At 36.8% G+C, this 23,352-nt stretch overlaps 2 protein-coding genes across 2 annotated transcripts in view; one reads left to right on the top strand and one right to left on the bottom strand.

The window, feature by feature from the left end:
- The window catches only part of LOC139129383 (uncharacterized), a 118,036-nt gene that overhangs the window by 50,668 nt on the left and 44,016 nt on the right, over positions 1–23,352 (bottom strand). The gene's annotated exons all lie outside the window — the stretch shown is intronic.
- Positions 1,940–7,058, top strand: LOC139127127 (acetylcholinesterase-like). The gene is made up of 5 exons (XM_070693049.1): positions 1,940–2,060; positions 2,739–2,911; positions 4,144–4,787; positions 5,307–5,494; positions 6,490–7,058. Exons 2-5 carry the CDS (start codon positions 2,903–2,905, stop codon positions 6,552–6,554), a joined length of 906 nt encoding a protein of 301 aa, XP_070549150.1. The 5' UTR covers positions 1,940–2,060; positions 2,739–2,902; the 3' UTR covers positions 6,555–7,058.

Below are 23,352 nucleotides of genomic sequence, written 5' to 3'. Positions count from 1 at the left end.
GATGGTCATATGCACATCAAGGTCAAGGTATCTGACTTACTTCTCTCTCATCACATGAATTGGGCAAGGGAGAATGGGGACAGCATCAAAATAGATGGGTCAGCTTGGCATTACAATACTTCAATTGATTGGGATAGAAAATTCTGAGAGACTCGTTAAAGTGGTGAAGTCTCTAACCATTTTCAAATCGAACAACTTTATTACACATTCCAATAAATTTGCAAACAATGGTCAGTACACATCTTATTACAGATGCATTGCTCGTAAGTCGTATTTTATAAAGACATTGGAGTATCTTTATAAATCTTTTTATTGCTGAATTGGTGTGTATCCTGATTTGAATAATATAGACCTACAGTTAAACCAAATTACACGACGTGAAAATGGAGCATTCACCTATAGTGAAAGAATAGATAAAAGAATCAATACAGATTACTTCAAATTTACCAAAAGACAAATGTGTAACACAAACCAAATGATGCATTACTTGAATAAACAGTAAAAATAAATAAACAAGTATAGCACAAATAATGATAATTAATAAATAAATGACGTAATTGATTATCATAGTCGCACTTAAACTTAATTGTTTCGCTGTTCGTTAAAAATTTAATCATCATTTTGTTCGCCAATCTATTTTATTTAGTTACTAAAATTACTGACTCATCAAATTTTCAACCAGGTCTAATGAATATTTTGCAGCAATCGAGAAAGTTGCCTGTCATGGTTTGGATTCACGGGGGCGCTCTTGTCGTCGGTAGTGGCTCAGGCGACTTTTACGATGGTACAGTATTGGCTGCTGTTGGTGACGTAGTTGTTGTCACATTCAACTACAGGCTTGGAGCCCTTGGTTTCTTCGTAACGGGTAGGTATCACCATTAAAGTAGAATCCGCCTCTAGGACAGATATTTGGACTTTCCAACTTTTCCAACGTTTTTTCTGATTTGCCACATGTGGGGGCTCATTTTGAAGCCCTTTAAGTAAGTAAAATATTTTAACGTCTTATTGTTTTTTGAAAATCGAAAATTTATTTTTCTCCATAGAGTTAACACAGGGATGGCGGCCATCTTGAATGTCAAATATCGGTAAATCTTTGGTTATTTGTTTCTCTGGTACCGGAATTTGCACGGTGACCCCTGATTTTTATTCTTGATTTTGACGTGAGTGGTTGAAAGATTCCTTGAGGAAAGTTTGAGAGAAGGTTTAAGTCTTTGACTTTCTAGACGCATACTACCTTAGCAGTTGAAGCTGCACATTGGAAGACATCTTGTGAAAGCAAACATGCGATTGTCTTAACAGAAAAAAGCATTATTTAAAAAGACCATGGATAAAAAACACTAAAACAAAGAAAAACAAAACAACACAAAATTCAAGGCAATCTCGAAGAAGTGAAAGACGTCATGCAGATTATTGAAAAAAATACTCTAGAGTAGACAAAATATAAGCTTAGGGGATAAAACAGGAGAGACAGAAAAAAAATTCTACAACCACTGGTTTAATTCTATTTACACGTTTCAGTGTACATTCACAAATATTCTGCAATTTTCGATTGTTACATTACTCAGGCGATGAGCATGCAATCGGCAACTATGGATTGTACGACCAGATCGCTGCGTTACAATGGGTTCAACAAATATTGAAGGTGAGAGAAAGATTGGTAGGAAATGAAGCGACTGATTGCAAGGATAGTAGAGTTAACTTACCCGTGTTCATAACGATGATGATTATAATGATGATGATAATGTTGGTATATATTGATAATAACAGTGACAGTTATCATGAAGACAAAGTTACAATTGATGCATTTTTCCGTCAGATTTTATTGGTAAAGAAATGTGTTTACGTATTTTTTGGCAATTTGTTCAGGGATCTGCTAGAAAACCATTGTCTAATGTCTTCTCAGAAAGAGTAAAGCCTCCCTCATAATATTTTTCTCAACAGCCTTTGGCGGTGATCCAAACAAAGTGACAGTATTTGGTGAAAGTGCTGGGTCGATCAGCGCAGAATTTCTTCTATTATCACCACTGACGGATGGACTATTCCACAGGGTAATTTTGCAGGTAATTATGAAATTACAGAGTCGATTGCACTTGCAATGAAAATTTAGCAAAAATGTCGATCTTTCTGATTGGCTATGATCGAAATGATGGATTTAACATACATTTGTTCATATTCTAATGGGCAGTCATCATTGGCTGTCTAATTTGCCGTGATGTAAAAATGATGTAATTATGCTTTCTGTCTTATGACAACCAGTGCATTATTATTTATATCTCGCGACACATACGGTCACCGCAAAGTATGAAATATCATGCATTTCAAAGCACCTTCAAACCTGATAGCATGTTTCGTGTGCTTTGTGCAATATCGTGTGTTCCATTTGATGAAGATTCCATGTTATGGGCGTCTATATACTTCAGACATACAGGCGATCTGAAAATACAATATTGCTCACGTAAATATCTAAGGCAATGACGCAGGAAAATAGCGAAATTCCAAACTGAAAATATTGGCGAGTGTGTTTGAGATACAACTGAACGGGAGTTCCCTCATGGAAACATTTTCAGCAGAAACCCTTTGCATATTACTCCTGTATATAATCAGTTCTCAGGCTCCCTGATGAATTCAAAATCAGGTGAGAGGACGGGGCTAGAGTAAAGGTAAGTATTTTCGAATAGAGATGTTTCCTACTCACCATCTCCTCAACGAAACATTAAATTTATCATTTTATTCTGCAGAGTGGTACGGCAACAATGGCTGGTTTTACAGGCAGCGATTCAGCTTTTCACAACACCATTGCACACGGTCTTGGAAAATTGTCGGGTGTGAGAAAGACACTTCCGATGAATTGGTCGCATGTCTCCGTTCTGTGGAAGCTGATGATTTTCGGAATTCCAGTGATATGTCATTGGTAAGGACAAGTTTATTTGGCTTTAATTCGAAAATACCGGAGAACCATGTAAAATGCAAAAATAAACCTAAAGCTAAGAAAAAGCAAGACACCCATCATTACATTTTTTGACTGAGACCCCTCCACACGTTGTAGAGTTCAGAAGCACTCACGCTCGCGCGTTCACTGTCACACATCGCACACAAACTTATCGAAGCAATGAATATACATCGCTTAGTCTGGGCGAAAGATAGCCTCGGGGACAATTCTGTGCACCAGCAGAGCTATCAACCCAGGGTAGAAAATACGGTGTTTTCGAACCCACAACCTACGGTATCAGTCACCTAGCGGAGAAGCAACGGCAGAAGTAGAAGATAAAATGACAATGTTTGCCTATATTTTGATCTAAATAACCCTGATGATTTCGGATATATACGATCCAAATCATACGATATCGTTGTACTTCTAGCAGCAGTTTTTCCTTTAAGTGGTTACAAGAATGCACCGCGAAATCATCCTATGTCGCCACATACTCTAAAATTCGCGTGTGATATGTACGTTTTTATCTCCATCGCGATTTTGCCACTTACAGCACAAAGGGTGGTTAATTCGCCTTGCCATTAGCCGAGTTTTACAAAGTGTAAGGCATGGTGATGGCGAATTCTTCGAAATAATTGTCTCTCATGACGAGCCTTGAAAAGTAAGCAAAAATGAAAGTAAAGTCAAACCGCTCCTGAGTTGTAGAATTCGAACTTGGATCGTCATCCATGAATTACAATGACTGGCATGGTGGCGAGTGTTCAACAAGGGATTGGCGCGTAAACTCTTTCGTTTTATCAGTGAGCTCTTTTCAGCGATTATCACGATGTGTATTGTACATTCAACTAATGAGTATAACAATTGTTTGCATTCTCGCGTGATCGTGTTTGGGTATTTATTATTTTCTACCACATCTCCAGGAGTAGGGTTAAAGAAAAATTAGCCTATTTTGTCAGAAGAGCAGCATTTTTGCCATATACTCGCCTCGAAAACAGCGTCTCTCAAATAATTGATGTATTTTATACCATAAATGACGCTAAACGACGCCGCTTTGTAAGCTTCCGTATTATCTATCACCCGAAAAATATATTTCTCACAGAAAATGCTATTTTTATTGTGATGACTTGCTTCATTGTTACTGGAAATCTCTTAATTGTTGCCATTGTTCAAAGAGATGAAGTTTTAAAGTCATTAAATCCTATAATTTGTCACAGGGTTTGATTGCTAATGTTACTGGGCTTGGTGAAGAGCTGACTGGTCTTCCGTTTCCACCGTTTGTGGATGACAAACTGATCAAACAACACCCTGTAGATGCCATTCGTGAAAAGGCCTTCACCAAAACGAACGTTGATATCATGATTGGAGCAATGGCCGCTGAGGGCGCAGTCTTCTTACCCATGGCTATGTCTCACATGGTTAACGAGTCTGAAATCTCCTTGAACAGAAGTGAGTACGAAGCGATGTATCCCATGTTCGTGACCGGACCAGTGAAGCAGAACACAGTTGGCGTTAGCGCCATCAAACTCATATACATGAACTGGGAAGACGCTGACCTCCAAGACAGCGATTATATAGACGCCCTCGTTCAGATGATAGGTGACGAGAATTTCATTTGTCCCATGGATCTATCAGCACGAGCTTACGCGCAATCTGGCGCCAAGGTGTACCTCTATCACATGACTCACACACCGGCAAATTCAATATGGCGGATTAAGTGGATGGGGCCGGCACATGCTGAGGACATCCCGTTCGTATTTGGATGGCATTTCTTTCATGGTGCGAACTGGACAATGCCTCCTGAGGAAGTGGAAATGTCATTGAGTATAATGAAATATTGGACTAACTTTGCAAAGACAGGGTAAATTATCAACTTTTTCTCATCATTTTTAATAATTCTTAAAGGGAAAATAACACTCATCAAAATGAGAGCATATTTACAAAACGTGAAAGGGAGGTTGTTGTTTATTAAGAATTGTCATATAGTGCTGTCATTCTGGCTTAACTTTTTACTCTTTCCGACTGTCATGTTATTTGCATGTAGCGTTTCAATGTTTATCAATATAATGTTGCTTTTCTCAAACAGTTCTCGATTATCTATCAACATTAATAACATTGGGGGTATTTTCAATTGACTATTTCTAGAGTTTAGTTCATATATCACCGTCCCCTGAGTCTTTGTCACAGTCGAAATCAGTAAAACGATGAGGGAGTGTCATGGACTTGTTACTCTGCTTTCGTGTCTTCAGTTACTATATCACAGAATGTACAAAGGCAATTAATCAGTGTGTGTATTATAGCTAATTCCACGGACCAAATACGTTAATACCTGTGTTCTACTATAGTAATGGATTGTTTGTTTCTTTTTTAATAACATCAGCAATCCCAATTGTCAAAGCGATGATGAGACATATTCTCAAGGAGACACTGAGCGTGAATGGCCACTCTATCAAGTACCTGAGTTAGCGTACAAGGAATTATCTTTGAAGATGGAAACCAAACGAGCTTTGAAAGCCAAGGAGTGTGCATTCTGGAATGATTTCGTTCCAAAGTTGCTGGATGAATATGGTGAGGAAAGACTTGAAATTTCTTTCTCAGACTGAAAGAGCTTTGTGTAAGGCCGCTATTGTGATGAACTCTAAAAGAATGTAACCAATACAATGGCAACATATCACAGTGTTCTTTCAGTTTTTTAATGTGACTGAATGTGAAAGTGGACGTCGTTACACTCAGTGTGACAGTTTTCGGACGACCTCAGTTTTCGGACATGACATGCTGTTCGTTGTACTCACTTCGCTCTGTATTGATAGCGTTTTACAAGTCATGTGACAGCATATTAAGTCAGGTGACGCTGCTGTCCCGTTTTGGATATTTTTTTTCGGTAGAAGCTATTTCGGGCTACAAACTTGGTGAAGTTAGCCACACCGTACGATTCAAGGTGTCGAACGCAACACACAGAGACAGCCCATGTCCGATATCTAAGAGCCATACACGTCGAAATATAGTTGCGCCGTCCATGGATTAAACGTCACTAATTTATCACGAAAGTTTTACAAACAGTTTTCTAAACACATCGAAATTGAAAATCGAGGGATTGAAGTTTCAAAATATCAATATTTAGCCCCTATAATCACATCCAAATACGACGTCCGATTACTGCGATAGCAGTCCGATTACTACGCACTCAACATGGGGTCAAAATTTGGCAACTTTGACCCCCTAAATACCATTTCCGTCCTGTTAACAATTTGAGGATAAACACAATAAAGTTTCAAAAGGTATGGTAATAAGATTTCGTAGTGCTCGTCATTTATGAAACGGCTTTGAGCGAAATTCACTACCCTGTCCGAAAACTGTCACACTGAGTGTACAGGTTCCCTCATTTGCTATATCTCTTATCTTCACAGTCGCCATTACCGGTTGGTATTTTATGAAACCGAGATCTGCCTTTTCTTGAAATGACCCAAAACAGTTTTGTAGAAGAAGGAAAGTTAAATATTTGCCTCGGATCACAGAATTGAAAAAGAAATCGTTATTGGTTTTACTTTTATGTTTGTGTGCAGGATCTATCGGCAAATGCTCAGGGAGGGCAGATGAGGAAGAGAAGTACACTGAAGAAGGACATTAGCCCTGGCAATGTGTCTGAAGTACTTGTAGACAGTAATGAGGTGTTAGTTTGAGAAATAGTTTATCGGTGCTTTATATTTACTTTGTAGATTGCAATTTTTGTCTAAAGATAGTACTGATGCCTATGATACAGCTTTCATTTCTGATGACAAGAAATCTACCACACTTTGCGTACTGCTACTGTTTACTATAGCCATTCCATATGCAATGAAATGATTTATTTTAAGTGAACATTTTTAGCATGTTGATTTCCGAAGTAATGCAATTTGGCGATACGATAAGAAATAAAAGGCGTGCCGACTGACATAGCTTTAAATCAGAAAACATTGTTTCCATTGGAAACTTGAAGTGACTGAAGTAATCTCGTAATAGTAAAGATAAAATCACGAACACGTTTCTAAAAAAAGCGCAAGTTTTCAAATATCGAGAAAATTTCATCATGTCATGCTAGGTAAATTTAGACTTAAATTAAAGTTTGAACGTTCACATGAAACGTATTCTTCTATGTATGTATAGCACTGCCATGCTTAATTGCATCATATTTGTTTACACAATGTAACATTCTCGATTCCTCGTATAAATGTTATGTAATATGTTTTTGGAAGGCATATAATAAAAGTCATAGCGTCTGAATATTTTGTTTTTTGCCTTTTTGTTGGATATCTGATCCCAACGCAATTGCCCAGGTATAAAAAACATGTCAAAGCCATAATTAAAATTTTGCAAATGGGAGACTCAATCCTAAGAAAAGTAGTGTATGGTTCATTGCATACTAGTTATCTAAGTAAATGGGGCTTCTTGATTTGACTTGATGGCTGAATTGATACAATATCCTGATAATTGGGCTTAGCAAACAAATAATCAAAAACTAAATAAACTAAAATAAAGTGGTAAAAAGTAATCAAATAAATATTTGAAATTTACAAGAAGCGATATTCGATAAGTCAATTATAACAGATTATGGCAAAGCACATCTCTAGATAGCAGTGGTAAGTAATTGAAAATATTATAGCAACGGTTATGGTGTGTAGAATCGGATGCAATGCACTTATTCATTCAGAAAGTGACACATTTTAGTGGAACCTTTATTGTTCAGGGTATTGTTATGCATGCTAGTAACCTACCATAAACAGTTACGACACAAAATGTGTCCAGTAAATCACATACGACTTTGAATGCATCTATCTCACCTGGGAAATTCCGTATTAATGAAAATATATTGTGAAGTCGTACATATTCTAGCTGTTATTCCACACGATATGAACTTTGAACAGATCGTCTTAAAACCATGCATGCAGATATATGCATTTTTAAGTAGACACCTGCATTCGCAAACAAAATACAGTGCAATAAGAAGATCCGTGTCAGACATTGGAAACTTCTTCATATCGTACAACTATCGATCGAGGTGATAATTAGATATTCATCCAAATTGTCATATATGATAATGGTAATAATTTATTCATTTATAAAGCGACTAAATCCACACAAAAACTGTGATCAGAGATGCTGGGTAAAATACAATCAATATTATAAAAGATAACAGGATTTAAAAACAAAACAAAAACATCAATACAATGGATGAGTTCAGTTAAAAGCAGAACTAAGAAGAAGTGTTTTAAGACTTGATTTAAAACTTGGCAGGGTTGGGGAGCGACGAACATCAATCGGAAGGTTATTCCATTAAAAAGGAGGCGGCAATACTGAAGGCACGGTCCCCATATTTCTTTGTACGCGACCTGCTTTGACACAATGTAAATTGGTTAGCGGACCTCAGATTACGGGTTGGGACGTACAAATTAACCATGCTAGAAAGATAACCTGGACCGAGTGAATGGATACATTTATAGGTGAAAATAAAAATCTTAAAAAGCAATACATTGAGAAACAGACAGCCAATGCAACTGACACAAAATCGGGGTGATATGCTCAGTGACTCTTGAGCGAGTTACAATTCTAGCAGCTATATTCTGGACACGTTGAATGCGATTAACTGAGTATTTCGGAAGACCATAAAGAAGAGAATTACATGAATCAATGCGAGATGTCACAAATTCCGTGTCTGATCTAGAAAGATATTTGCAAATGTTTGCAATGTGTCGTAAGTGAAAAATAGCTGAGCGGCAGATATTGTTGACATGAGGGTACATCGACAAAATCCAGGATGACTCCAAGACTCTTTGCCCGACTTTGAACAGGGATCAAGGTGTCACCGTATTATACGTTAAATAGTATAGGGCCAAGAACTGACCCTTGTGGAACCCCGGTATCAATTTGAGGGAAACATGATTTAGTGGAATCGATAACAACACACTGGCTACGGTTAGAAAGATATGAGCAAAACCAATTAAGCGCATTTCCTGAAACACCAAGAAGGTCTGACAACCGACTTAATAAAATATCATGATTAACGGTATCGAACGCTGCGGAAAGATCAAGTAAAACCAAAAAAATACATCATGTTTTGCATCAAGTGCTAACAATATGTCATTAGTAACCTTTAAGAGAGCAGTCTCTGTGCTGTGACCAGCTTTGTACGCAGATTGTAACGGATCATTCAGGGAATGACTAGCAATATGATTGGTCAGCCTAGTAGCAACTATGCGTTCTAATACCTTTGATAGGAATGGTAAGATAGAAACGGCGATAATTTTTGAGAATCTGATGATCGATAGATGGTTTCTTGAGTAGAGGTTCAACAACAGCGTGTTTAAAATCAGTGGGTACAATACCATCACGTAAAGAGTCATTGAAGAGCTTATTTATGTACGGTAGTAACACCTGTAGGATTTCTGGCTGCTTCAGGATCTTAGAAGGAATTGGATCTAGGCAACATGTGGACGAAGGAGATGACAGAATGGTACGCAAGACTTCCTCAGTGGTTGTTGGCATTAAAGTTTCGAAACGACACTCGGGTTTCAAATCGCAGATCGGTGACGAGCGTTGATGGTGAAGATCGTCGGGTGACTGGCTCAAGTTCGAAACTAGTGAATTCACACGATGTAAAAAGAAATCTGCAAAGCGATTGGCGATTTCTGACGGGTTATCATGCTTCGAGAGGTGAACAGATCTCGGATCTTCTGTGTACCTGGTATCGTCAAAATCAGGCTGCATGACGAGATAATTGATCACACTTGAGGTTCCATCAAAGATTCTATGCCCAAAGAGTGTGGTTGGAGGGCGTATGTTTAAGTAATCGTATCCCCAGGGAAATCATTTCGTGACAAATGCCAAGTCATCTAACTGGAGCATAGCGCAATGAGGTAAAGAGGATTCAGTTCTGAATCCCTCAAAATAATAGGACCCCCTTTCCCTCTCAAAGAATTTAGAAGATATGATAACTGCTGTGATAAACCCTTCATGCCATTGCTACAGGAAATATTGACATTTTGTATATTGCAATGTTGTTCTTTGTATAAAAGCTACCTGTAACAGAACGAACAACAGTTCCCACTTTACGAAAAGTGGAGGTGAAATGAGTTTTTCTTAAAATCATGGAATCAATTTTTTTCTTTTCAAACTTTCAAAGAAAAGTGCTTGAAAATCCTATTACAAATTAATGTTGTTTCATTTTTCTATTTTTCTATGAAAAAAGAGAGTCCACCTTGATACAAATATGGCCATGTAACATTTTCTGATGAAAAATGAGACCCGAGAAATTACTGCACATGAAATTCATTTTTTTCCAAGCAAAAGTCCACAAAACACATATGTGATTAGCAGTACTTGCCTTATATGATAAAAAATTTCAATTTCAGAGTAAGGTGATTCAGTTTGTCAACCATTGTCGAAAAATTACAACATTATACTCTGTTCAAAATCTCAACTATAGTTGACAATGCTTCAAAGTCCACTAATCTGATTAAACACTACTCATTGTACTCAGTTCCAAATCTGAACAATTGTTGACGATACTTCACATGGTGAACTGGTCTGCTCTAATGCCAATGGCCATACTCAGTTATGACTGTTTAGACATTTCCTTAATTGAATCACCATGACTAGAGGACAATATGTGTAAATATAGAATGTGTGCAAAGATAAAGGTGATAGTGAAATTCTTTGTGGAAAAAAATGAAAGTGACAAGCATTAATTACATTCAATTACAATTCATAACCATTTATTGACATATATAAGGAATTTAACATTTCAATGAGTACATGTAGTAGTAATTTACATTACAAAAATATTCACATATACAATTTACATTATGTTTAGAGAGCATCTGATTTGAAAGAAAAGTCAATGTTTGTGTTACATCAGGTACAAATATATTCAAACAAAATATATCTTAAAATAACAGTTATAATTTGCCATACTTTCTGTATACACTAGACTACCGATTGAATGCTTTTCTACACTGAACCATTAGGCTGCATTGACAAACAGCTCTGGAGGGGGGGGGGGATTCCCAAATAAGTTCTCAGATGTTTTCAAATACCCCTTAACAAATTTTAAATTAAAATTACAATGTGTTCAAGCCCCTCCCCTCCCTTCTGACTTGCTATAATCTTTTAGTCACTCCCAAAGGAAGGCAAAATGTGGCCAATATAATGCTTTGTCTGAAAATTTCAAATCATAATGCATGCGAGGCTATTGGGCAAATATTACAATTTGTTCCCATAAAAACAAGCTATATCTTTACATTTATATGTGTGTGATAATTCATTTAAATGTACTTTGCTTGAATTGGCGGGCAAAAAGTGCATGTGTACAAGAAATGTTGATCCCTATACATTGGAGTCTATGACAAAACTGTGAATAATTTTTTCCTAATTTAAAACTGCAATATTGGTACATATATGGACATGAATAATTGACATAATTATACTTGATTAGAAGATTGTAGTTACAATGTATATGTGCTTATGAGTACATGAAATTTCATCTACTCATATTCATAAGTACATATAACTATGTCACGCAGCAAATGGAAATGGCTGGAAATGAAAGTGCCAGAAGGTATTTTGAAAGGAATTTGATATTCAATAAATTTTCAAGTCTCCCTCGTCAACTTTTTTTCGATCCCCTGGCATGTTGTAAATGTTTTCAAGACCCCCAGTTGAAATCTCCCGCCCCCTTCAGAAGTGTTTGTGAACGTAGCCTTAAGTTTAAAGTTCAACCCTTCCACCTTACAATTAGCAAATCATTATTTTTGCAACGTTACAACAATTTACCAATATTTAGTAGTAATGCTTTCAACAAATTCTCAACAGATAATACATTGTATATACATGCTACTGCAATGTAATTGACTGGTAAAAAGCAGTATGATATACCATATACATAGTTTTTAGCAATGAATGCAAATTTTTAGTGTCTTTGAATTATCATTGTAAGTTGATGGTCCTGATACATGATGATGAACCTACACTGGGTGGCCACAAAGTAAAGTGTAGCACTGGAGACCTACATGTACTATACTATTTTAAAATTGAAAGACAGAGTTTAACATCATACTACAAGTGACCTTGCAGCCAGCCTATATAGCCCTACACAGAAGTGTCAGAGGAAAATGAAAACCTAATCATGTAAGAACACATCTGATACAGAATAAAATGTAATCATGTTGATTGATATGAAGAGGCTTAGTCATTACATACAGATACATGTATATGTAGCATCACGCTTAAATAAAAAATACTAAAGTAACTTATGGATGTGGATTGTAAAAAAATTATAATAATTTGGAAGGAAATTTGATGAACAAGTCTTTGAACACATACCCCCCTCTTGTTAAACTGATAAAAACTTCAAAAGGTTTTAAAAGATGAGGAAAATGTACAGTTGTGAATGACAACAAAATGCACTCAGAGTGCCCTGTGTGGAGTCTCCATAAACAATTAAATTTCCAATATCAATTTGAATTTTGTTTGCTACATGTATCCATTCTAAAACCAAATTGGAGGAAGGAAAAGGAAAACTCTGTGACAATGTTCTTAAATCAATGAAGTTGAAAGCTTCAAACATTTTTGAGTATTTGTAGAATCTACCTAAACTATGGTCCCTTGATTTTCTTTGACATATGATGTAGCTTTTCCGTCAAGGGTTTGACTACTTACTCCTCAATATGGTCTTGAAGTCTTGGCAAGTATTCTGGGTCCCATCCGTTTTGTTTCCGTCATCAATCTCCTCTATCAACTCTACACACAATGAAGTACTGTTCATGTGCCCATGTAATTCTTCAGCCTCTATTGTGTTGTTGGTGTCCTCATGGCAATGATCTACAATCAAAGATAATAAAACACACATATTAGTTGAGCCATACAAACCAAGTAGCATACAAAATATGTATTGACATGTAATTGAAAGAAAAAACAAAAATATTTAAATTCACTATGTACCATGTATATAATTACTCTCATTTTCAGTACTTTGCACCAGAACATTGTCAGCTCAATTCTGGCTGTCTTCACATTCATGACCATTTCATAGAAAAATATCATGACCCCTATGTGACTATGCTTCTATTTTTTGTTTTTGGTGAGGGGTCCAAGGGAAAGTAGATTCAGCAGTTTAGTGCAGGTGTAATGAGTTGTTTGTCTTAAAGAAAGTTACACTGGCATTTCAGTACAGTATTATAGCTGGCTGTCACATGTACCTGTACAGTGTAGTTTTCACTTACTCTTTCATTTAAAACTCCAGAATTGCCTTTGCAATTAAAATACCAGAGTATGAAAGACCTACTTATTTCAAGTGTTCAGCATCAAATGTACATGTATGTGTGACTGGTACACAACTGTACAGGTACTATTTAAGTCTCTTTATATTTGTCAGTTCACATTTAATTCATTTGGCTCTAATCATTTAAATATAATTAATGGGAAGCTCTTTTGTTAGTGTTAAATGAATTTACAAAATATAAAATTTGTATATTGCGAAAGATAATGTGGTACTTGGTGAAATACAGGCAATTATTCAGAATGCAATTAGTTTCACAAACTTGTGGTATGTAGGAACATGTAAGAGTAGTGTTAGTTATCAAATGATTGGATTTGTTTGAATGGCCAAGTTCTTGTCAGTTTTCTCAGGAAATTGCAAACTGTACACTACTTTTACATTGATAGTTTGCATCAACATGGCCTAATTAAATTTGAGGTTTAAAAGATACAAATTTTTGTGCATGTCTCTGAAAAACCAATGAACTCAGTAAACTTATATGTACTTATAGGTTTTCCTAACACAAGGCTAGACGACCTTCAATGCTGGCAAAATTCTGGTGCCACAATGATTGACTCTGTGAGCTGGAAAATTTCAGTGAAATCCTAATATATTTCATATTTAAATACAAGATATTGGCAATGGGAGAAGTGGGCCTGAGGAACGCACATGCATGTACTGTAGAAACAGAGGTGCAATGTTAAAAGAAAATGTACCTTGGTAATTTGGATATTATACCATGTATGTCTGTATAATTACACCATTGAGTATAAAAAGACCTGGAGGGCGATGCTGAAGTAATGGAAATGGAAATGTTTACAGTTGAATGTCTGTTGATCAAATGGACATGCCTAAAATTTACAAAGTGTCCCTTGGCATAATACATTTCAAAGTAACAACCCCCCCCCCTCGCCCAAGGACTCCTCCCTTGCTATTTGAAGATTGAGCTTTACTGGTCAATGTTTGTTTGATTTGAACCACGGAACTATAAAAAGGGTGTTTGGATAAAGATTACAAACTTGACATACCTTTGTATAGGCATGGAAGAGTATGTGAGTGAGATACCTCCACTACAATACATCCCTGGCCGGCCGCAACAGTGAACCGAAGTGGTCGAATTCCTGAGATGAACAAGTGTGTCGGTCATACATACACGCTGTTTAAAGTCACGATTCGACTGTGGTCAAAAATACATGTTGTGTAACTGTAAGGTGCTTGAGTCTAAAGCCGGCTGTTTTTTCTGCAACTGCACGCCATTATCCATGACATGGATAAGCAGTTACATCACGCACAGTTCACTGCATAAGCTGTCGCCTTGAAGACTGGTCGAATAAATGTTGAATTATGCGAATCTTTGACGATGGTATGATACGCAGCACGGTCCCTCCACAAAATCGTGCACGCAGCCACTGTACATGACCGCAGTCCCTCCAAGCTCCACAAAAACCGTGACATGACTTGTGTGTTCCGCCGGTTTCTGTCTGTGTGTCGAGATTCGGTTCATATTTACCTTTACTAGTGAAGGTCAAGGGTCGGGTAGTCCATTGTAAAAAGGGAAGGGCAGTAGGGTACAGGTCTTGTACTGCCTGTTAAGCGTTAGGTGTGCTTTTCTCTCTTGAGTATAATTCTATTGTATATCACTTACAATCACTACTGTGTTTTCGTCCTGTGATATAGTTTTAGCTTTAAGATTGCAATATTTTTTCTTGCGGCATGGCACAAGGAACTGACCCCTACATATTTTAATAGTATATACAGTTACGTCAGAACACAACCAGCTTACATACCAACAAAGCATGAACAGCTGCACTCAAGGACAAAGAAAAAGCGGCTGCGGCGCTTCTTTTGACCGTGAGAGTAGGAGCGAGATGTCTCAACCATGCCGAAAATGCGATGTTTGACTTCGTTTGCTACATCAGGTCACCGATCGTTACTGCACCGGCACACGGCAGGTACTTTTTCCCTTCAATGGAGGTAAACCCCGGAGGTAATCCCAGCGCGTTGGACGATCTGCCTCAAATCATGAACGTTGTACTTCTCGCGGCTAATAACAGCAGAAGCTTTACAAAGGAATGCAATGCAACAATCTGCAATTGAGACGAGAAGGAATACCCGACAAGCTGTAAACAAAACATCGGATGAAACAGTTGAAGGTATAGGCCTAGGTCATCTATTTTGAAGTTAACAAGGGGTCAAACATTGCACACGTATGGTGCAAGGAGAAACTCATCATTTACACGGGGGGGGGGGGGGGTGCGGTTTGAGGTGTACCCTCTAAGTTGAGCTTGACGTTTCCAAAATGTTGAGTAAAAAGGGGGTACCTTTAAGATACCTCACTAATAATATTATAAGCAACATATGCTCACTCTAGCAATTTTGCATTTACTTTTATGAACCAATTAGTGTCAGTGACATCCAAAAACATTAAGGGACACTGTTGCATGAATATTCTAATGCCATAAAATTGTAGGTAAAATAATTTACTCCTTGTCAAGGGTTTGAACAAATTAAGATGAACACTTTGATAGTTTGTCAGGCCAATGTATGTTTATATGCTGCATATAATTTATTCTATTTCAAACTAACAACAGCTTGGTAATTTTACTCCAGTGATGTGAACAATGGTGGTTGCCATTACAATCGATATGTTAATGCTTGTCATAAATGTATTGGAAATTTTGACCCATTGTCATAGCAAGCATACTAAAATATTTGTAACTGCATTGGTGTTAATTGAAACATGAGGCCTCAAATGGAAAATAATAAGTTAAAACACTGGAAAATGTTTTTACAGGTGTACAGGGACACAAGATGGGTTGAGATAGACGCGCATTATTTATGTCTTTACATTGCAACAGGCATGAACGTGCATACATATGCACATCATAGTCCCTGTATGTACATATGTACATAGATGTATATTCACACTGTGCAAATGTGTTAATAGACATGTTGTACAGACAGACAATGAGAAGACAATGATAGAGTGACTGCGTACAGGCATACAGTGTAGCTCTGAAAAATTGTGCAAGTTTTTCTGTGCAGCACACTTGCATACATAGACAATCCGCGCACCTACACACATACACACACAAATATATATATATATATATATATATATATATATATATATATATATATATATATGTGTGTGTGTGTGTGTGTGTGTGTGTGTGTGTGTGTGTGTGTGTGATTCCTTAAAACATCTCCTTTGGGAGAATAGCCAGTGTAAAATCTGAGGTCTTCTCGGAAGGAAAAAGGCAAACAGGACAGCACATGTCAAACCAACTTGAACCGAATTTGGGGAATGTGGGTTCAATCCTACATGGGTAATTTTTTCAAGCCCCCCCAAAAATATACAGTGTAGAGACACTCAGATGTAGTTGTTGGACTTTTCTCATTAATTTTCTACATGAAATTTCCTCACTACACAACACTGGGGAAACTGCTATATTACAGAACACCTTCACTTTCATGCAGTACAGAAAGACAAACTGATGACAATGATGGGAGGGAGTTTATACAGGCATACATTTACAAGTAGCTCTAAGAAATCTTGCAGATTTTCTGTGTAATTAACAGAGAACACACAAGCTGATATACAAACACATGCATATAGACTGTACATTACCAAAACTGGGGAAACTGTTTAACTTGAAAGAGATACAAGAACTTAATTTACAAAAAGGTTTTGCTGTAGTAGATGTAATGTACAGTCTATATATATGCATGTGTTTGCATGTTTGCATTTATAGATGCATCGGTATCTGTTGCACACCGTAATACACTATTTAAACATGTATGTAAAATGCGATATATATATATATATATATATATATATATATATTATATATATATATATATATATATATTATATATATATATATATATATATATATATATATATATATATATATATATATTATATATATATATATATATCACACGTACGTACACTGCTTACATGTATGTACCAGTATATGTGTACGTGTAAACATTCGATGTACACATGCGTCAGTATCAATGAACATACAGGATCCTCCATCATTGTCATCTATATATCTGTATATACTGTGTTTTTTGTACATGAGTATGCACAGACTAATGTGTATGTATATGAATTTATGTAATCAGGTACGTGTATGTCCATATGTCCACGGGCTTGATGTCTGCATAAGTGAATGCGTGTATGTACAATACGCAAACATGTACATCCGTTGTAACTGCTTTAATAATGTATGTATCCTACCCATGTACTTGACTGTACACCTGTACAGATGTATTTAAATACACCATCTAATTATTTTACATTTTGTGCCCAATAGAAACTCCCAAGTGCTGTAACTTTTAGGATATTTTCTACATCTTTTCTTATGTCACTTATTGTTCTAAACCCGGTCTCAGAAGAATGTTGAGACACTCACATTTTAGCTTGTCTGCACAGCATTTGTACATGTACTGTTTAGGGCTAGTAATGCTAACTTATGATTTTTCTAATTTTTTTTATATTGTTTGTCAATTGCAACTGCATATTCTAACTCAAAAGAATGTTGAAACACCCACTATTTAGCTTGTCAACATAGCATCTATATTTGTAAAATGCGATGTTATTAATTACATTTGAATTCTAGTCCGGACCAGAATTCATTTGTCAACAATGGCAATGCAGTTTATACATGTACAAGCTGAATTGACAGGCTTAAAACCCTGCACGCAAATGTACTTATGGGAGTAAGACAAGACAATCTGGCTGAAATTTGGTAAAAGTCATCAACATTTAGCATTTCTGGGCCTTTAATGTTTACATTTGAATTCTAGTCTGCACCAGAATTCACTCTTCAATAATACACTTTTCACATGTACATTTTCAGTTAAACATGCGTGTTCAGGCTGAAATGACAAGCTAAATACTGTGTATCTTTAATACCTTAGGAATAGAACATTGCAATAAAAAAGAAGAATAGTAAAAAACCATCACAATTTACAGTTTCTGTACTTGAAATTTATCTTCTGATTGAATATGAAAACACCTGGTGATCAAAAGATAGAAGTTTCAAATACTGATATATTATTGGATGGCACTGCCATGTTTGTAAAGAATTTAAGAGAATGTAATTACATATTTTGTAACATTCTTTGAAACCACCTTTGTGACATTTTTCAAACTTTTTCCTTTATATTCTTTGATATCACTTTCCATTCAGGTGTGGAAAAATATATAATTGTTCAAAGGTCAAATGAGAAAGTCTGTGTCAAATCAGACATTATTATTATTAGACTTGACACACAGAGGATAGATTACTGTTTTTGCACATGATAATTGGGAGGGTGGAACTTTGTCATGCAAAAACACTTCAAGGGTCACGCTTTTGTGTAGCATCACTTTGAAAAGATTTCATCCATAGTAATTTCAGTCCAGTCTTTAAAAAGATACAAATGTATGTTGTTAATATTTTCTATGTATTTCCAATGATTTTCTATAAATGTATGCAGCCCTGAAATTTACATAAATCTTAATAGTCCTATGTGTTGTACAGTCCAGCTCAGAACTCACTTTCCGACCTCGTTAACGCGAGGTTAACGCAGAGCTAACGCAGCGTTAGCGAGCTCTGTGACCATGCGTTAACGCCTATTGTTAAGCCAAACAAAAGAAGCTAACGCGCGCTAACGCACAACAATGGCTGGTGGCCTACCCAGAATATTCATGATTAAATGGTTGACACAATAGCTTGTGGCGCATGAGATTTTCAAACTCTAAATAACATGTTGTAGTTGGTGAAAAACTGGATGAAATCGAATTCCAAGCATAAACAGTGGGAAACATTGCATGCTCTAAAGGGGGTATATCTCAGAAGTACGTAAACTCTTTAATAATTTCACATGCTGATTTTAACTTCACGTAGGCGACCTAAAGCATGGACGTAAAGTCATGTACAAAGGTTGGAAAATGAACAAATTACTTCAATAGTTGCCATTGTCGTTGTTCAAAACACAGTGAACGTTTTGTTTCTCCATGTCGATTTTGGTACGTAGCAAAACATCAGTGAGAAAGTGTCATTGACATTACTTCTACCAGCGGTCCTCCGAATTACAGGGCTCGAAATTAACGGTTGTCCGCTTGCCTGGGACAACTGAAAGTTGATTCCCGGCAGGTTAAATGTCACCCTTGGCTGCCCGATCGGGCAAGTGAAGTTTGCTGTTGAGCGGTAATGATTTTATGATTGAGTAAATAAACTTCACTGCGTCCCAGTGTCTGGCTGTCTTATGTGTCTGGGGCAAGTGCGTTCAAAAGGTCATGAGGAGCTGTTCTATTTTAGTAAGTCACACTCCCTTACATTCAGTCATCCGCATTGATCATGTCAATGCATACATGGTGTGTTGTAATGGGAACTACCGGTAAATGGAAGAGCCAGTATAAAACGATAGAATGGCCTTGAAACATAGGAAATCACTCCCTCTGGAGAAAAATCAATGTGTGCTCACTGCCTTTTAAACACGGTTTTTAAAGCCTGTCACAAGGGGCGTAATGAGCAATGAATAGAGCAGCTCACTAGTTCCTGGTAACTTCGCTGTCTCTGTCGAGTTAATCAGCGGCTGTTCACAATGGCAAAACAAATGACCTTGCCCTCATTCAAATTTCACAAAAGTCGTGAAAAGGATGACAGGAGCTCAGTTGAAAATACTGTGGAAGCGAGAAACACTCAAGGAGATCTCAGTGGTGGTGTTGAACAAAGACAAAAAAGGCAAGGAGACCACGGATGCCACAGCAGCAACGTGTGCTCCTGCCACTCGGAGTACCGATACTGCAGATTTTTTCTATTGGCAAGTAAAAAGTAACTTGCACTTGCCCGAAGGGCAGATGCTCAGGAAAGTTAATTTCGAGCCCATATATTGATATCGTTATCGTACACTGAAGACTTTCTAAAAGTTTTCAAATAAAATTAATACTCTGAATAACTGCTGTTCAGATTTTTTTAATATTTATATGTATATAAATTTTTTGGAAAAGGGGAGGGGAATAAAGAAATTATCGGAAATCATTGTATATGAGTCATTATTTACTTCAAAACCATTTCGCGAACTTTACTTCTTTCCATATCTGTTGGATTACGAAAATTACTTTATCAATTCGTTTTTGTTTCTTCAAGGTGTGTTTTATTGCCGAAAATATTTTATCATTTACTGACACGAACCTCGGAGACATGAAAAAGATTTGTTTTTTAGTTCACGTAGGCCTAATCACACACGATCCCTTTTGGACAGGGACCGTGACGTAAATATACACAACGCTTACGCTGATTGTAAAATCCATGCCCAAGGCCGATGACAGGTTATGTTAATCTCAAGAAAATTGTACATTCGAGTTTTTATACAGAAAAGAGATTCGTGAATTTCAGTGCCAGACTTGTGCAGCGCATCTGTCTTCATAAATTGTGTCGTTCTCTCATGACGGTAGCATCGGAGAAGGAGTCGAGTCAGCACCACTTCGTCGTCCTCAGGCAGCGTGATTGATTTATCCACCTTACAGACCGTTAGCTTATTCGAAGTAAAAGTTCATCGATACTTGCATTTATTAAGTTCACGGAATTATTTTTTTTACCTTTCAATTTGTTTTAATTTTCAAATGTTATGCCAAAGACATTACCATGCCAAAAAAGTCCTATATTCAAAAACTGTTCCAACGGGAGTATACAAAAACGAAGACCGAAGATCGAAGACCGAAGACCGAAGATCGAAGACCGAAGACCGAAGACCCTGAATTTGGATTAAAGGCACGATGCACTCTAACCGGCAAGGACGGATCGAACGTTATAGTATTTAGTACGCAGTAATTACGCTGTTTCAGACATAATACACGCCAAATTACCATCGCATCGGAATCAAACTGAAACACTCGCCTGCGCGACTTGATAACGATGGCGGCTAACATTTCAAACACAATACACGAAGTTCAACCGAAATACGGCGAAATATGGCCCTTAAATACCGGAGATATCACAGTTCTTTGATTTGTACTTTTGACTTTGACAGATACGGCAAGCCGCTAGTATTGGTTTCGGATTGTAATTCTCAAATAGGCCCAACTACTTTAAGTTTTAATGTTTCATATAGCCATTTTTGATATAGTTGTGGATGAATAACTCTCTCCTTGACGAAATGAAATAATCCCGACGAAAAATGGACGATTTTACGAGAGATATGCCAGGGTCTTCGTTTTGTACATTTGGACTTGAAAAAACGCCCAAAATTAGTAGGTTTTTCTTAAATTACTCCAAAAATATACGTCCAAATTTTGTTTTTGGTACGGAATTGACTTCCTCCCACTATTCGTCACAAAATAAACCAATACCGACAATGAATAGTCCTTAAATACCGGAGATATCAAGGGTCTTCGTTTTGTACTTTTGACTTTGACAGACTCGATACGGTACGCCGCTGGCATTAGTTTAGGATTCCGATTTTCAAATAAATGCAACTATTTTAGGTTTTAATGTTCATATGGCCATTTTTGCTATAGTTGTGGATGAATAACTCTCTCCTTGACCAATGAAATAATCCCGACGAAAAATGGACGATTTTTACGAGAGATATGCCAGGGTCTTCGTTTTGTACATTTGGACTTGAAAAACGCCCAAAATTAGTAGGTTTTTCTTAAATTACTCCAGAAATATACGTCCAAATTTTGTTTTTGGCACGGAATTGACTTCCTCCACTATTCTTCACAAATAAACCAATACCGACAATGAATGATCCTTAATACCGGAGATATCAAGGGTCTTCGTTTTGTACTTTTGACTTTGACAGATACGGTAAGCCGATGGCATTCGTTCGGATTCCGATTCTCAAATAAACATAAATATTTAGGTTTTAATGTTTCATATGGCTATTTTTGCTATAGTTGTGGATGAATAACTCTCTCCTTGACCAATTGAAATAATCCCGACGAAAAATGGACGATTTTTAGGAGAGATATGCCAGGGTCTTCGTTTTGTACATTTGGACTTGAAAAACGCCCAAAATTAGTAGGTTTTTCTTAAATTACTCCAAAAATATACGTCCAAATTTTGTTTTTGGCACGGAATTGACTTCTCCCACTATTCGTCACAAAATAAACCAATACCGACAATGAATAGTCCTTAAATACCGGAGATATCAAGGGTCTTCGTTTTGTACTTTTGACTTTGACAGACTCGTATACGGTGTTTGCCGCTGGCATTAGTTTCGGATTCCGATTTTCAAATAAATGCAACTATTTTAGGTTTTAATGTTTCATATGGCCATTTTTGCTATAGTTGTGGATGAATAACTCTCTCCTTGACCAAATGAAATAATCCCGACGAAAAATGGACGATTTTTAGGAGAGATATGCCAGGGTCTTCGTTTTGTACATTTGGACTTGAAAAAACGCCCAAATTAGTAGGTTTTTTTTAAATTACTCAAAAATATACGTCAAAATTTTGTTTTTGGCTACGGAATTGACTTCCTCCCACTATTCTCCACAAATTAAACCAATACCGACAATGAATAGTCCTTAAATACCGGAGATATCAAGGGTCTTCGTTTTGTACTTTTGACTTTGACAGATACGGTAAGCCGATGGCGTTCGTTCTGATTCCGATTCTCAAATAAACGTAACTATTTTAGGTTTTAATGTTTCATATGGCTATTTTTGATATAGTTGTGGATGAATAACTCTCTCCTTGACCAATTGAAATAATCCTGACGAAAAATGGACGATTTTACGAGAGATATGCCAGGGTCTTCGTTTTGTACATTTGGACTTGAAAAAGGCCCAAAATTAGTAGGTTTTCTTAAATTACTCCAAAAATATACGTCCAAATTTTGTTTTTGGCACGGAATTGACTTCTTCCCACTATTCGTCACAAAATAAACCAATACCGACAATGAATGATCCTTAAATACCGGAGATATCAAGGGTCTTCGTTTTGTACTTTTGACTTTGACAGACTCGTATACGGTACTTGCCGCTGGCATTAGTTTAGGATTCCGATTTTCAAATAAATGCAACTATTTTAGGTTTTAATGTTTCATATGGCCATTTTTGCTATAGTTGTGGATGAATAACTCTCTCCTTGACCAAATGAAATAATCCCGACGAAAAAATGGACGATTTTTA

Source organism: Ptychodera flava, chromosome 3, assembly GCF_041260155.1.
Source record: "Ptychodera flava strain L36383 chromosome 3, AS_Pfla_20210202, whole genome shotgun sequence".
Lineage (NCBI taxonomy): Eukaryota > Metazoa > Hemichordata > Enteropneusta > Ptychoderidae > Ptychodera > Ptychodera flava.
Note: the sequence above shows the minus strand (reverse complement) of the source record. Positions and strands in the feature narration are given on the sequence as shown.